Source organism: Fibroporia radiculosa (genome assembly GCF_000313525.1).
Source record: "Fibroporia radiculosa TFFH 294 genomic supercontigs, scaffold198, whole genome shotgun sequence".
Classification (NCBI taxonomy): Eukaryota; Fungi; Basidiomycota; class Agaricomycetes; order Polyporales; family Fibroporiaceae; genus Fibroporia; species Fibroporia radiculosa.
Genome location: NW_012133534.1, coordinates 1 through 15311, shown reverse-complemented (window position 1 = coordinate 15311; position 15311 = coordinate 1). Strand labels below are relative to the sequence as shown.

The 15311-nt window shown below is 54.5% G+C and overlaps 6 protein-coding genes across 6 annotated transcripts; 3 read left to right on the top strand and 3 right to left on the bottom strand.

The window, feature by feature from the left end:
* Positions 1-959: 959 nt before the first annotated feature.
* FIBRA_08413 (uncharacterized protein) lies at positions 960-1332 on the bottom strand (the record flags this gene model as incomplete). Its single annotated transcript, XM_012330065.1, has 2 exons — positions 960-1077; positions 1112-1332. 2 exons carry the CDS (start codon positions 1330-1332, stop codon positions 960-962), a joined length of 339 nt encoding a protein of 112 aa, XP_012185455.1.
* Positions 1333-3784: 2452 nt separating this feature from the next.
* Positions 3785-3984, bottom strand: FIBRA_08412 (uncharacterized protein; the record flags this gene model as incomplete). The annotated part of the gene is made up of 2 exons (XM_012330064.1): positions 3785-3810; positions 3867-3984. The coding sequence occupies 2 exons, from the start codon at positions 3982-3984 to the stop codon at positions 3785-3787; spliced, it is 144 nt and encodes a 47-aa protein (XP_012185454.1).
* Positions 3985-5855: 1871 nt separating this feature from the next.
* On the top strand, positions 5856-6422 carry FIBRA_08411 (uncharacterized protein; the record flags this gene model as incomplete). The annotated part of the gene is made up of 1 exon (XM_012330063.1): positions 5856-6422. One exon carries the CDS (start codon positions 5856-5858, stop codon positions 6420-6422), a length of 567 nt encoding a protein of 188 aa, XP_012185453.1.
* A 2135-nt stretch (positions 6423-8557) lies between these two features.
* On the bottom strand, positions 8558-9523 carry FIBRA_08410 (uncharacterized protein; the record flags this gene model as incomplete). The annotated part of the gene is made up of 3 exons (XM_012330062.1): positions 8558-8589; positions 8642-8999; positions 9053-9523. 3 exons carry the CDS (start codon positions 9521-9523, stop codon positions 8558-8560), a joined length of 861 nt encoding a protein of 286 aa, XP_012185452.1.
* A 1226-nt stretch (positions 9524-10749) lies between these two features.
* Positions 10750-11394, top strand: FIBRA_08409 (uncharacterized protein; the record flags this gene model as incomplete). Its single annotated transcript, XM_012330061.1, has 1 exon — positions 10750-11394. One exon carries the CDS (start codon positions 10750-10752, stop codon positions 11392-11394), a length of 645 nt encoding a protein of 214 aa, XP_012185451.1.
* Positions 11395-12093: 699 nt separating this feature from the next.
* On the top strand, positions 12094-13312 carry FIBRA_08408 (uncharacterized protein; the record flags this gene model as incomplete). The annotated part of the gene is made up of 4 exons (XM_012330060.1): positions 12094-12480; positions 12539-12629; positions 12684-13021; positions 13079-13312. The coding sequence occupies 4 exons, from the start codon at positions 12094-12096 to the stop codon at positions 13310-13312; spliced, it is 1050 nt and encodes a 349-aa protein (XP_012185450.1).
* Between the last annotated feature and the right edge of the window lie 1999 nt (positions 13313-15311).

Below are 15311 nucleotides of genomic sequence, written 5' to 3'. Positions count from 1 at the left end.
GAGTACTGGGGTTAGATATAGGGTTAGGGTCAAGGGCGCAACCTTGACAGTCTGCCCAGTGTTTGGTGGCTGGACTGTGAAGTAATGTGAAGTACACCACCACTACATCAGCTGAGTCAAGATTCATGATGTTGATTGTAGCTATATGTCACAGAATTGAGTTGCTACTGTTTGACACAGGATTCAGGAGGGGTTCACTATGCATATTATTCTGGAGAAGTTAGAATAGAGGTGTGTATGTTCTTTACATAGCCATGGTGAGTTATTATGTCAATCAGACATGGTGATTGCCCACCCAAGGCCAATCTTGGCAGAGACATGGTCCTCAAAGCACACTTGCAAGGCATTCAAGTTGCTCTCATATTTTTATTCATACAATAATCACACAATAGTAATGGTAATTGTATTTTGCATCATACATGATTTATTGGGATTTTTAGAGGGGGATGAGCAGCTTCAAGTTCAGTAATTGCACTACTGTTGTGATTGCATTACTGGTGCAATGATAGTATTGCCCTCCACACTGTACACAAACTCTCTGTGACTTCTCACACCCATCCCTCCACTCCAGACACAGATTTTTGAGCTGATCCTGGGCATCTGCATATAAAATCCCTTTCCCGAAGGCTCCATTGTTCCCACAAATATCCTGCAATTGCTCAACATCAAAGCCTCCCCTCGAGTTACCTTATCTCTCATCCCATCAGTCCAGTTATGGCGCCTTTGGACATTTGTCAAGGCAAATATAAGTATTCGAACTTTGCAGTGGATTGCGTGTATCTGTCGGTCGTTGTCAAAGAAGGGTAAGTCTTGGCGCTTCATAACCTCCACTACTAATACTGTGCGATCAACCATACTGACGACCTCCTACACCGACGAACTTAAGCTCAAATTCACACAAGTTAAGTTTAGGGCCATTCCGCCTTATCGACACGAATATTTGACCTCCACCTCGACATTCAGAAGGCTGCACATATGTCTTTGTTCGGCTCTGTACCTGAGTCGCTATCCTTGTCGAACTTGACGGGATTGGACTCGCGCGCTGGATATGGCTCGTCGTACGAACGGAAAGGAACGCTAGATGCGGTATTTAGCCACAATGAGTGCATACGAGCTCTCGGCCTCTTTCCCGATTCCGTGAAACCTCCAGGCCTTTTCCCATCTGCCCGTCATGTGTCCCCCGCGCCATGCATGACTTCCACTCTCCAGCTCCGCATCTAAACAGAACGCCAAGTGTATGCCCGCCCACCACATCTGCCGTGCGGTGTTTTCGCTGTCGTCTTTGAATCCGCGCGTTGCATTTGGGTGGGCATTCGTCGAACCAGATGCCATTGGGACAAATATGGTCTACATTACAACTCTAGGCGAGCATCGCCATGTGCGTATGCGTCCCCGTCTACGCCAATATATCTATCTATTTGGACGGCGGCCGTTCAGAGCGAGCTTGCGCAGTGATGACCTGGCTGGTCTGCGAGGAACTGGCAGTATCGTTACCACGTCACTTGAAGGTGCGCAATATCCGACACAGTAGTCCAAATACTGAACTGTTGGGGAGAGTTATTAGCAGCTTTGGGAGGAGAAGATGTTGAGGCGCATGTTGGAGTGCCAACAAATGAAGTCTGGTTCGCGCTAACGATGGGCGAGCATATGAAGACGCCTGCATGACCTCCAGCGCTGCCTTCATTGAACAATTTTTCGTGATTACCATTTCGCAGTCACACGTGCGTACATGGCATTCACGTAGGTTTCATTCGCCTAAAACAGCGGCAGAGCATATCGCTGAGCAGCAGAGATTAATGCACGAGAAGAATAAAGGTCAACCCTATATACTACTCACTGAGCCCAGCTCCATCTGAAAGATGACAGGAAACAACCGTCAGGAGTGTTTCCACACAATACTCCGGGAGAATGACACAGAGGATGGACCTCGTATGATTCTATGCGTTCCTATTCCCATGTCGACTACCGTCAATGCAGAACATCGCACCTGCTCTCCAGCATGTTGCTGTTTCCTCTAAGAGCAGGAGCGATTGTCGACGCATTTTTCTCAAAAATGGAGCCTCACCGCATATCCCTCTCGATGCAGATCATACAAGGAGGATAGCCATCCATGGACAAGTTATGGGGAGCCATTGTAGACGGCAAGCATAAGCACGACGACACCGAGAATTCGCCATCCCGATCCATGGCGTCTTTCGTCTTTCGTCTTTCGTCCGGGAGGAGAGAGAGGCTGCCGCATGAATGCGCAAGTAGTAAAAGCGCTCACAATGACGTGCAATGGCAAGTCCCTTGTTGTCTGCGATATGGACATACGGTATAGCGGACCGAGACAAACTCCGTACCACCCTTCCGCGCAGGGTCCTATCGCTAGATTTCGCAGATAGTCTGCGAACATCCAGTACACGCAGGCTGCTCGAACAGCGCGTACGTCGTTGGTCCCCTGTTGGCGTGCGAGTGCGGCGAGGGTGCTCGGAGGCGTGGTATGAGACTCGATTGGGAAGCTGAAGTCATTGTCATTTTCGATGATAAGAGGCGAGCTAGTTCATCTGTGGATACTGTCGTAAATGCAGCGTAACCAGACTCGGGACTGGGAGGCGCGATGGGGCCAGGAGGCTCACATGCGTTTCGCGCGGATGTCTGGCGGGGCAGGCGGGAGTAGCCGCCCCGCTTGATAGCTTCTAGGCAGCTGTGAATTACTGGGAGGTGGAGCGGCATGAGTGTCATAAGAGCATTTCACGATGAAGAGTATGGGTACCAGAGAGCGACGATTGTGGCAGGGAGGTTGAAGCTGGGAGGCGAAGAGAGGCCGCGCAGGGAATATGTATGGTATAAACGAGCATGAAGGGGGTATAGCTCAAGACGAGTGACGTTCAAGGACGATCTTGATGTCTGTGGCGGCGTACACCGCAATTGCAAGTGGTCCCTTGCGTATCTTCAACGAGATATCTGTCCGCGTGGGGATGGTAAGCAAGAGCAGACAAGACTAGTTCATTGCACAGCCAAGTGACTTGTGCAGCTGAGACAAACAACAATGTATTGCTTTCGAACTGATGCATGTGGCTCCATCTTGTGTTTGCGAGCTTTTAACGAAGAAAACTCACCGATCTTGCGTCCGACGACTATTGTGTTCTTCCTTCCTCCCAACCCTCAAATGCTCCTCAGGCCATACCAAAGGCAAGGGCGGTCTGAGTAGAAAAAGAGACATTGCGCTCTGCGCGTCGGCTGTCGCCTCATGTGAGGAGCAACAAGATGACATAGAGAGGCACGCTCTTCTTCGCCTCAACGACGTCGAGCACAAATTGCAACCGAGTGGAGCGAGTGATAACGTGCACCCGAGTCTGAACCTGTCATTTTCGATTCGCTGGGACACTTCACGGAACGCAGTCTCCGAAGAGAAGGAGGGAGGAGTGCAGGAAGGTGGGGGACAAGTCAGCGCTACCGAGCGAACCAACAACGGGCCCGTGCTCGCCCTCTAGACGCGTCATCGCTGGAACACGTTAGACCTGTTTCTCCTGGAAACCATAGGTGACAAGCACACATGCACATGCGCATCACACCCCTACTCTCCACCTTCTGCCGCGAATGAAGCATCGGCCGCGACATGCTACGCTGTGATCATTGTAACTGCAAAGTTCCTTCCAAAAGTCGTACGAATTCCTCGATGCAAAATACTACAAATGGGCCTCCAAGCTTTGAACCTCTTTCCTCCCTTACATGCTTTACCCTTTATTTACAACATCCTCCATTGCAACCATCTGTCTGGGTTGTGATTTGCGGCTTGAATTTAACAGCACGACAAACAGGAATCGGCTATATCACAAATCATCAGCAGTTTTGGACAAGAAACCATAACCTATGAAACTCACGGAGGCTACCCTCGTCAAAGCCATTGCATTCAGGAGGCAAGTCCGGCCGTGCGCTGGCAGTAATCGCGAGCCCTCCAGCAATGACGAGGATGGACAACAGCGATTTGAAGAAATGCATGGTGAATGGCTGGGCAAATGCGCGATAGCGTGAGCTGTACTATCTGAGGCCTTCTTGTCTTTTTATTCCCTGTTGTGCTGTCAAACTTCGACCAGGTGCACTTGTCAGCAGGACTTCAATTGCTTCGCAGAGCCTCTTCATGACTACATCATCAAGGTATTCGAGAATACGAAGTCGAACCCTGGCCTTGCCGCCAACTGAGAACCTCAGCTACTCCACCTGATAATTCCCAACTCCCTCATGGTTTCTAGATTCGTCAGGGACGATTGTATGCGGCCAATGATCACCTCTTGCACGCCGCATCAAACATTGTCCCGCTGACAAGACCGCTGCCTTGGTCTCGTACCCAGACGTCTCGGTACTGGACCACAACGCCTTTGAATGCAAGAAGCAGCTTTCGATGAAATGAATGGTCAGTATTATCCGCCGATGTCCGTGACTGGTGGTTCCAATCGGCGTCATGAAAGCGTGTCTAGTGCTACGCTCGGAACATCACACGTATATGGGCGTACGTGACGAAAATTGTATGTCGAATGGATGTGGAATGAGATAGTCAATGTGAGCCTTCCTTGGAAGCGTGGAGCTCTCCACGCTGCTTTGATTGTCTGATTTTGCTTCTACGGAAAATGGTAGGGTTTAGACACCTTCTTGAGTATGTAGTCCATTCGATGATGAGGAGTCGATAGAGGGCCTGCATTCCGGAAGAACACGCTTCATATCATGGCAATTTAGATCGGATACCCGAGTGCGATGAGGCCCTCCTCTTCTTTGTGCTGAATTTCCGCACTCAGAAATAAGTAGCGAACAAAGGACTGGACACCGAACGTAGAGACACTTACATTCGGACAGGAAAACGAATTCGAATCACCTTTTTCAAATTCGGCTGGGATATAACGCGCAGGCGTTCTGGCCACTCTGTTCCAGCCCTGTGAACCGGGTGCTTCTGGAAAATGTAACTTATTGAAGGCAAGGCGGAAGTGGCTGGGGTAAATACCTGTACCCAAAGTGTGATATCCACAGGTGAGGAGGTCGCTTGTGGATCCAGATTCGGCCGCAATAACCAAAACTATGGAGACGCGGAGAGTGGCTTCTTGTTGTTCCTGTGCGCATTGAAGATATGGTCCCAACTTGGCCGTGCCACTCACGACAGTGCCTATCGGAAGAATTTGGCTCTGCTCAATGGCACGAGACTTGCCGTGAATATCGCACCCAGTTTGACGGTATGACATTGTCAAGATGCGTATGTCACTTGTTCTATCTTTGACGGATCACCTCGTGGTGCTGATTTAGTAGACGCCAAGATGTCGGTATCAGAATAGCCCAGATGATCTTGTACACAGTTGATGATCATCAACGCGTTATGGCTGCTGAGCTATATTCCAGTCATCGATTCGGATTCAATGCTGGTAAGCATTCAAATGCGTATCTGTGCAATGACAGCTGCATTTATCGAATTGCATACCATGATAGCTGCATTCGTCCGGTGGTCGCGCCAAAATGACCGTTCTTTGAAGTCATGCGGCAACTCGTAAACATCTGAGTCCACCCAGCTGGGAGGCACTAGGGTTCTGAGATAACGCAGGGTATCCACCTGCGCTATTCGCGGTCCAAGGGACAGGGACCAAGTCTACTTGGAGTCTACAGTCTCACCTACGTGCGAAATGTCTCTCCCTCGATTGTGCGTAGGCATCCCCTCGCCCTTCAGACATGACCGCCTCCATTGAACGCTATTCGTACCACAGTCGGGTCGGTACAGTGATATTCCAATATTTTACTCGTGTCTGTATCCATTTGAGCGCACTCGTCGCTGTGTGGTTCATTTGGGGTTCCTTGAAGCACACTTTCAACCCCTGTGACAGTAAGAAACTTTCATGAATCGTACACCACCATCTCTCAATCATCTTACTCTTGGCTCGCCCTATCCAGAAGAGACACCAGTCGTCAATTATAGCTACGTCGGGGACGATTATCCCCTCGAGTACCCTGTTGGAGACCTTCTCGTTGAACCAGTCGCCATGACACTTCATGAGACTGTACACTATCCACTAAATACCAGCGACCCCCTCTCCGACACAGAGTGGCGCTCCCTCGCTATTCGCCCCCACGGTTTTGGAACCCCCCGACTTGGCCCGGACCACCGGATGTTCGTCGTCACATTCTTCCACCAGCTACACTGCATTTGGAAGTTCCACTATACGTTGCTCACTCCTGGACATCCCGGGTCCTCTCCCGACCACGATTACCACTGTCTAAACTATCTCCGGCAGACGTTCATGTGCGAGAGCGCTGAGAGCCTCGAGCTCGGCGACTTCATGGAAAGGGACTTTGAGAAAGAGCGCATCGGGGACACGTTGGTGTGCAAGGACTGGCAAAAGCTCTACGAGAATCTGGAGCGGGATGATAAAGAATGGAGCGCATGGGCTGCGCAGTGGAATTGAGCTGTGCGAGTATGATAGGATCGCAGTTGGTCAACGACGTTGACGTTACTTTACTTGTATCAGTTGTTCCCTCATGCGTGTGTACTACGACTAGGTGGCAGAATATAAGCGTGCCCAGTGCTCAATGCTCAGCTCAATTCACCGCTACCATCTGGCGGGCTGGTGGCGCGGTACAACCGATGCGTCACTGAGCGTCTGAATATTGAACCGTGACGCTCCTCTAGGACCTTGCCGACGCTGAGTGAAGGGTATTGCATGTAGATGGTAGACTCTATTTGTTCTACGCTTTGCTTCACACTTAGCGGACTCTGTTGAACCTGAAATTCTCACTATACGGTATGAAGATTGCGTTTCCCAGCTAAAGCAGGACAGCCTTCGTCACGCCTCAAATCATATCGCTTATGGTGCGAGAAGCAAGGTGTAGTTCATTTTACAGCTGTCTGCGCACTTCGTAGCACAAAGATACGGACGACCATGACGGTAAGTCCGAGTCGGCATGCCGCACGATCATGCCGTTCTGTTTTCAACATCCCAAGTTTTTTGATTCATTCCAAGTGCCGCTTCCGTACTTATGACGCGTGTACAGATCAATTGAAGCGTATTTCAGCAGCGAAAAGGGCATCCGAGTCTTGTGATCCGAATACTGGTGACCATAGATTCTCAGAGTCGACCTCGATGTCGACTTCCAACGCGGCCCCGAACATTGCGGTTGGGTGGCATGGACAACACTTGATGCGAGATATTTGGCCAGTGTTCTGCAGACAACGTCGGTTCTCGCCGCTCTGCGCTTCTGCGACAGACTAACGCATTCACATTGAAATGCTTTGTCAAATACAGATGAAGCGTGAAACTGTATTATACACAGCACAATCCAGACGGAACTCATAGACGCCGAATTCCGTCTGAGCACCCCCCTATGAGCGGTACGAGTGCATTAGTCTGTAGGTAAACGTTGTGTGTTGGTTGTACGACCTACATGTTCTTCATGACATTGCGCACGATCGATCACAGAGGACAACCATACACAGCCATTAGCTGTGAAAATCGACAGTGAGATCAACGGTGCCCTATTTGAAGTCGACACGGATGTACTACTTACGGAGCTGGGGCATCTTCAACGTTGTTGCCGCCACAATCCGGCTCGGCCTGGGGGGCTGCATTGGCATGCATCAAAAGTGCGGCGGCAAGGAGAATGGTGGTGAAAACGGATTTGAAGAACGACATGGTAAGTCGTGCAGTGGGTGGAAAGCGCGTAGCTGGGACACTGCTCGTACCCGAGTCGGTCGCTCAGCCTTTTATGCAGTCGAGTCCATGAATCAGACGAGTCTGCCTTGTGGTTCCATTGCAAAACTCAGTGTAGACACGGAAAACCTGGTGTGCATCTCTGCTCTCACCCATTTCACAACCTCCCCTCGTATAGGTGTTGAATATCCGGAGTAGCGGAAAGAGTGCACCCGGAAGTATACGTTTGGCGAGGTCATTGGTCCAGCAAGCACCTTGACCCTTCGCGGAAAGCACCTTTTCTGTGGTGCTGCCCCTTCCCGAATCATCCGTCGGAGAAGGGCTGCCTTGAGCTTAGAGTTCAGCGAATTCATTCCTCTTCACATTGACGCACTCCGGAAGCATGCGCCGTCAAGGATGCAGTCTACAAATACTCCTAGATTGCGATTGGCGCACAAAACAGGCGGCAAAATGGGCGGGGTCTGCGCACGTAGACGTCTGTCAGATGCAGTTTGATATCGTAACGGCAACTTGAACAACACGAGGCGCGCTATTATGAATTCTGTTCAGAATATTCAGGCATTATACCTGGGATCGTGAGGTGGATATCGAATGATGCATTGCCACACAGCAGGTGTCATTTTCGTTCAGCAAGGAGTCATCGTTTTCGCTTGTGCGAGCATCTATCTCTCATCAGCTGGATCAGGCAGCCTATGACGCTACAACTCGTATTATTTTCCAAGCATTCCGAGCTCGTATTGTTGTGTCCTCCGCTCGCTATTCAGAGCCTCAAGGACTTTGATGGTAACACCTCGCACTACGACGTACTACAGTACATACATCAGATATTTATGACACCAGAGCAACCGAGACGACTAGAGGACTTGGAATCAATCTATTCTCCAGATGTGCCATTAGACGGTAGAATGCTGCGTAATATAGATAGCTTGGACGCAGAGTCAGACGCGAACCGAAACACGCGCCCACTGCACACACACCTGAAGCGGGGAGGTCCTTATTCTGCCACCATTCCAGGTCGCAATCCTTCTCGCCGATGGGCACCTCGCAGGCCAGCTCGATCGTGATGACCTCCTCGGTCGCACACGCAAAGTTCCTGTGCCAGTCGAGGGCGGCGCCCGCCCTCACCTCGACGGTGTCGATCTCGGTGAGGCGCGGGGGGCGTGTCTTGTAGCTCAGCGTGGCCGCGTTGAGCGGGATGGAGGCGTTCAGGCGGTAGAGGCTGAGCATGAACGGCCTGAGAGTCGCCGTGAAGGACGACGCCGGGTCGATTACCACACGGAGCTCGCACGTCTCCATCCCAAAGTCGATCGCGCGGAACTGGACGATGGAGGTGACCTGGCGGAAAAGACGGTCAGATCGTACGGGGCACGCCGTGGGCGGGGGCTGACCGTGCTCGTGGTTTGGATGTGCCGGTCTTCGGGGACGACGGTGCCGCTGTGCGTCATGTGTGCGCGGTGGCTCCGGAAGACCTTGTCGCTATCGGCGGAGTCGACTTGCGCAACTAGCATCGGCCAGTTGTCGAACTGCCGTGGGACCGGGGGGACCGGGCGGTGAATGTCGGCCAGCCCGATGAACTGCGAGGGCCGCCGGAGACGGTGCATGTCTTGCCGAGTGAGGGGCGCGGGCGGGCGCATCGTCATCATGCTCATGCCGGCGCCCATGGGTTTGCAGGCGATGAGCACGTTCGCGACGGTGCAGACGATGCAGACGACGAGAGAGAGCGTCGCAAACCTCCCCAGGTGCATCGTGCCGGCTGGCTTCTTCTCGTCGTCGCTGCCGGCGTCGTACGCGTGGTCGTCCTCGCCCGTCGGGGACGCTAGCACCCGCCGGTATTCGGAACGGAATCTGGAAGCGAACATGCTGAGAAACGAAAGGGTGGTGCGCTGCCGTATCGTCAAGCTGAAAGACTGCTGGGAGTGCACGAGTCGGGGCCGCTCACCATAAAGCACGACCGTTCAATTGGGTGACGTGAGCGGATAACCTATCACCAAATCCGTGCGACGTTTAGAGACTAATACAGTTCCTGCGCGGGACGGGTTTTGTGCGTATATGAGCATCCAAGGAGTCAATTGGCGGCGAATTGCTCCCAAAGGGCAGCAGCAGTTGTCGATGAATCAATTCTGAGCGTTGTAATATTTGTGGCATGTATTGTCGAGACGTCACTGCCTCTGGCGCATATGATCCTGAGCTGCAAGGTGAAATGTAACCAGAACCCTGCGTGATCAGTCGATCAATCTCCAGCAGGTCCTGACTGATAAGCTGGGCTCCAACTCTACACGACTGAATAACTCCTCTGACACGAGACGTCCATTTGTTGAACCGTTTGCCCATAAAAAATTTACCGAATGGGTTTGAAATTGTAATCATGCCTTCTAGAGAGCTTGTCTCCTTCTGATAGATGGGCACAACATTCGATGGGTTGGTGGGCTCCCCCCAGGAGGTGTCAAGAGAATACAGGCATGATGCACGATGTATCATGGGCCAGCCTTGGGCAGACTGGGATCCCTCTTGGCTGATTTGAACATGCCCGCAGAATCTCAACGGCTCTCACACGGGTGGACGCTCGCGACTGCGCGCGGAGAAGGAAGTGGGAGCGGCGATAGTTGGACACAACCGCCGACTGCCATTTTGATTCCGAGTCTTAAATATAGCAGTCTGCGCGGTTCCGACGTCTGGGTACGAGGTCGGAGAGCGTCGGAGGTCGTCGGAGGCTGTCGGGAGGTCGTTTCTTCGATGCGGGCTCTCAAAATGCAAGACTCCTGGCCGGCCACTTGCATCCGCTCAGACGCGCACCCCAAACGGGCCTACAAACCTGAACACGCCAAGTGACACGCATCGATGTCGCGCGGTCACGGAAATTGCAGACGTCGGTCTTCTGAGCTCAGATGCAGCTGCGGAACCACTTGGATACCGTGAGTATGCATATATGCATATCCAACTACGGCCGCATCTCCCACTTAACCGGCCTCGCCAAGTCAGATGGGCATGACCCCCATCGCACCATTCAGCTGCTCCTAACCGCTCGATGAGTACGTCTCTCTCTGAAGTTGCATGGCCGCGCTGGGCGGCACATGCTGCCTGCATCATGGGCTGCCTCATCCTCATCCTCCTCGTCGCATCGTCCGATTTCGCCGATCAGACTGGGCCGTCCAGATTGGAGCGCAGGGCAAGTGCACCCGCAAAGCACACTGTGGATGGTAGGCACACTTATCTCCTCTTCCCGCTCAGACCAGGGACACGGCCTGACACATCGCACCCAGAGCCCCTGAAGTTTGCGCCCTCCTTCACCGAGCCCGTCGGCATGCACATCGGGCACACCGAGCACTACCAGCACAACACGTCCGAGGGCATCGCAGAGTGGGCCAAGCTCATCCCCGCCGGCGGCCACGTTGTCTACATCGACGACGATGACGACGGCGGGGACGGCTCGCGGCCGCGCGCGTACACGGTCACGCTGTTCCACCAGCTCAAGTGCCTCGACGTTATACGCGCGCAGTACGCCGCGCCACAGGTGCCCGCGCCGCCGCTGCTGCGGCACTGCATGAACTACCTCCGCCAGTCCGTGTTGTGCCGCCCGAACCTGCGGATCGAGTCCGTGAAGAACTCGGTCGGCACGGCGATCAGGAGCTACGACGCGGTGTGCCGCGACTGGACGACGGTGTATGAGGAGGCGCAGAGGAATCACGAGCAGTATGCGGCCAGGGTGCAGTCGGCGGCTGGCAGGGAGTGAGGGGTGCGGTAGTATATTGAGTATGCTCTCTCGGAGTCAACCTGTACGACCTTGCTCGATTTGTTTGACGTTGGTCTGTCGAGCTCGCTGCAGCCGTGATCCACTTTCGTGGCGTTCTTCTATGATGGCCGCATGATCAGGCACCTGCGTTTGTTCCCTGTAAGCCACATGCCAGTGACCACGACATGCCCGACAATCTTGACCAGCGCCAGCCCCATTGTGACGCTGGCGCAGATGTCCGCACGGTCACTAGGCACCTGATCAATCTCCCACTCCCAATTTGAATGTCTGCGCGCGCCCAGCATGTTCGTGCGCTGATAACTTAGAGTTCCGCCTCGGCAACATCCCGGCAGATTCCAGCCCGCGCCAGCTATTCTAGACGAGCCCAACATTCTCGACTCGTGTGATATCCTCCAGCTGATGCTGCTAGTTCCGCGGTGATAAATGACAGGCTGGGACCCACGGCGTAGGCCGTCAGCGGCTTGCAAGTGCCAGAGTAAGTATTTTTCATTGCGCGCACGGATGCATCAGTGCCCGCACCGCATAAGCACCCAATACTGATGCAGATGGCTCACGATATTTCCGGGACGTTGCACCCGTCCTGACAGCCGCGCGCATACCCGTGCCACTACTTATATGCCGCCGCCGCCGCTAGGGGTGGGCAATACGTACCGCCTAAGAAGAAGCTCGCCGCCGAAAATGTCAAACGCATCCTGGGTCCCCGACGAGCCGTCGTCCACGCTCTACGACGAGAAAACATGGCTGCAGGGCGCGATCCTGACCGGCGTGGGCTACGGCATCAACGTGACGCTCTTCGTGCAGTGCTTCCACGCGCTGCTGGCGAAGCGGCCCGGCGCGGAGGGCGCGCGGAAGCGGGCGTTCTACCTGGCGTACATCTCGGCGATGTTCGTGCTCGCGTCGCTGTTCGTCGGGGCGTGCTCCGAGATGACGCAGCTGTCGTTCATCCAGTACCGCAACATCCCCGGCGGCCCGAGCATGTACGAGAACGTCGAGTTCTCGATCCCCGCGGACGAGGCGGGGAACGTCTCGTTCGTGCTCACCAACTGGTTCGCGGACGCGCTCATGGTGCCGTGCTTCTCGTACATTCTCTCGTCGTGTCGGTGCTCATTAGTCCGCACAACAGGTCTGGCGATGCAGCGTGATCTACAGGGGCGGCCGCTTTCCTCCATGGCTCGCCATCGCATTTCCCTGTCTCATGTATGCAGCAGAAATCGGTACGTGGTGTCAACTTGCCGCCAGCAGAACGCTGACGACGCCGTCTCCTGCAGTCATCGGTTTGCTGTTCCTCATTCAAGTGTCTGCACCCTCCGGTTCGCCATATCTGACCGGCGCGGCGGGGGCGATCAACTGGACGCTGCCGTACCTGTGCATCGCCGTCTCGCTGAACGTCATCGTCACGATTATGATCGTTGCCCGCCTGCTGCTGTACCGATACAGAATTTCGCGCGTGCTGGGCCCGCGCCACGGTTCGCACTACACTGGCATTGCCGCGATGATCGTCGAGTCCGCCGCGCTGTACTCAGCGTTCGCGCTCCTCCTCATCATTCCCTTCGGCATGAACAACTCGCTGGCAAACGTCTTCCTGCAGTCGCTGTCCCAAGTCCAGGTATGCGCCATTCTGTGACCAGCGTGTGCCCGTGAGCTAATGCGTACCCGCCGCTAGGTCATCGCGCCGCTGCTGATCATATACCGAGTCGCCCAAGGAAAGAGTTGGACGGAGAACACGTCTCTCACGATGAACGGCAAGGACAAGGCCAGTTCGACGATGATATTCATGAGAAACGTGACCGGCGCGGACGAGGACTCGCGCAAGCCGGCGGTGCACAGCAGCAGCATGCCAGAACAGAGCGCGTCCGAGTCGGGAGGAGACTTGGAGTTTAAGGTAGCGGCGGTCTAGACACGAGGAGGCTGGGGAGGGGTCTAGCGATGTAAAATACCCAGATCGTTCGATGAAAGTTTCGTATGTAGTGCGCCGCGATGTGAATGTGAAAGTGTTTTGACACCTGCCAGCGCAATGGGGAAACTATCAGCCTCCGAGAAAGACCCTTGTCCCAAATGCGCTCAAGCGGTGCTTTCCTGAGGCCCCAGGTACGACCAGAAACCGAGTCGCAGCCATAGGACTAAACGACTGGTTGTCGAATGGTCGGATCTATGGTCAGCCAGGGTACACAGCGGTTCTCGTGTAAAAGACATTCGGATGAGGAAGCACGTCGCCGAAAGTGCGGGACGTGGTCGCCCACCAGATGCGTCGACAACCTGCAGCGGCTCCGAGCCTCCTTCGTGCACAGTTCAGAACCCAATCAGTCGAGTCATTCCCGTGAAGCAAGTTTGCGCCTCACGACGGTTGGAAATGGCTATAATCAGACGCACGTTAATTCTGGGTCGTTGTCGGGGTCACGCCGCCGCACGGAATTTCCGTCAGATTGGAGTCTGGGAGCAGTGTGTCAGACCCCCTTGCGCGTTGACGGACATCAGACGCACGAACATAATGCAAGTCTTCGGACATCGGTCATGCTGCATTCAATGTGATGTTGAATCCCGCGCGAGGCGCATCAATGATTATTATCATGGCCAATGCCAGGCCGGGTTCTTCCAAGATACTCCATCGCAAACCGGAAAGCTACCGAGACGTGCTTGATCCGGCAGACGCCAAGTGCGCTTCCCGATTTGACCTTGTTGATTCGAACACAATTTATCAAAGGCCTGTCCTTGGGATTAGAGCGCTCTGACTCCACCCATGTGGATGCGCTGTGCGAAGTGAATTCAAGGCCCACTTCCATGCCATCGTCTGGCTGTACAGATCACAGCACTGACCTTGCCATCCATGTCTTCTCGAAACTCCAGAATCGAGCTGCTAAAAGACGAGCATGCGTCCGCAGCCGCATTACCGTTCACCACTCCATCCTCAAACACTTACACACCAGACCACCCAGCGAGCCCCCGCGACTCAGCTTTAGAGACATGGCAGAAAGCACGGGACAGATCGCCTTTGCATACAGCGGCGAGACCTACCACACCTGGTACAAGGTCTTCGGCGACCTCAAGTCCGGCGTCCGCCCCCTCGTCGTCCTCCACGGCGGGCCCGGCCTGTCCCACCACTACATGCTCCCCCACGCCGCCCTCGCCACGTCGCACAACATCCCCGTCATCTTCTACGACCAGATCGGCAATGGCGAGTCCACTCACCTCGCCAACAAGCCCGCGGAGTTCTGGACCGTCGACCTCTTCCTCGACGAGCTCGACAACCTCCTCCGCCACTTCAGCATCCAGCACGACTTTGACCTCCTCGGCCACTCCTGGGGCGGCATGATGGGCGCGCACTACGCCGCGCACCGCCACCCGCGCGGCCTCAAGCACCTCGTCCTCGGCGGCGCGACCCCGTCGATGGCGCTCTGGCTCGAGAGCACGAACCAGCTGCTGAGCGGGCTCCCGGAGGACATACAGCAGAAGATCCGCAAGCATGAGGCGGAGGGCACGACGAGCAGCAAGGAGTACCAGGAGTGCATGCACATCTTCTACATGAAGCACGTCTGCACGCTCGACCCGTGGCCGCGCACGATCCACCAGTCGTTCGAGGCGATGGAGAAGGACCCGGTCGTGTACAGCACCATGTGAGTCCTACCCTGCGCGCGCGGAACGCCGCTCACTGACCTACCTGTCTTGCGCGCAGGCTCGGGCCGTCCGAGTTCACCATCACGGGCACGCTGCGGACGTGGACGACGCTGGACCGGCTCCACGAGATCGCGTGCGCGACGCTGCTCCTGAACGGCGACGCCGACGAGGCGCAGGATGTCGGCGTCGCCCCGTTCTTCGCCAGGATCCCGCACGTCAAGTGGGCCAAGTTCGCGCACAGCTCCCACATGCCGTTCTACGAGGAGCCGGACAGGTACTTTGCC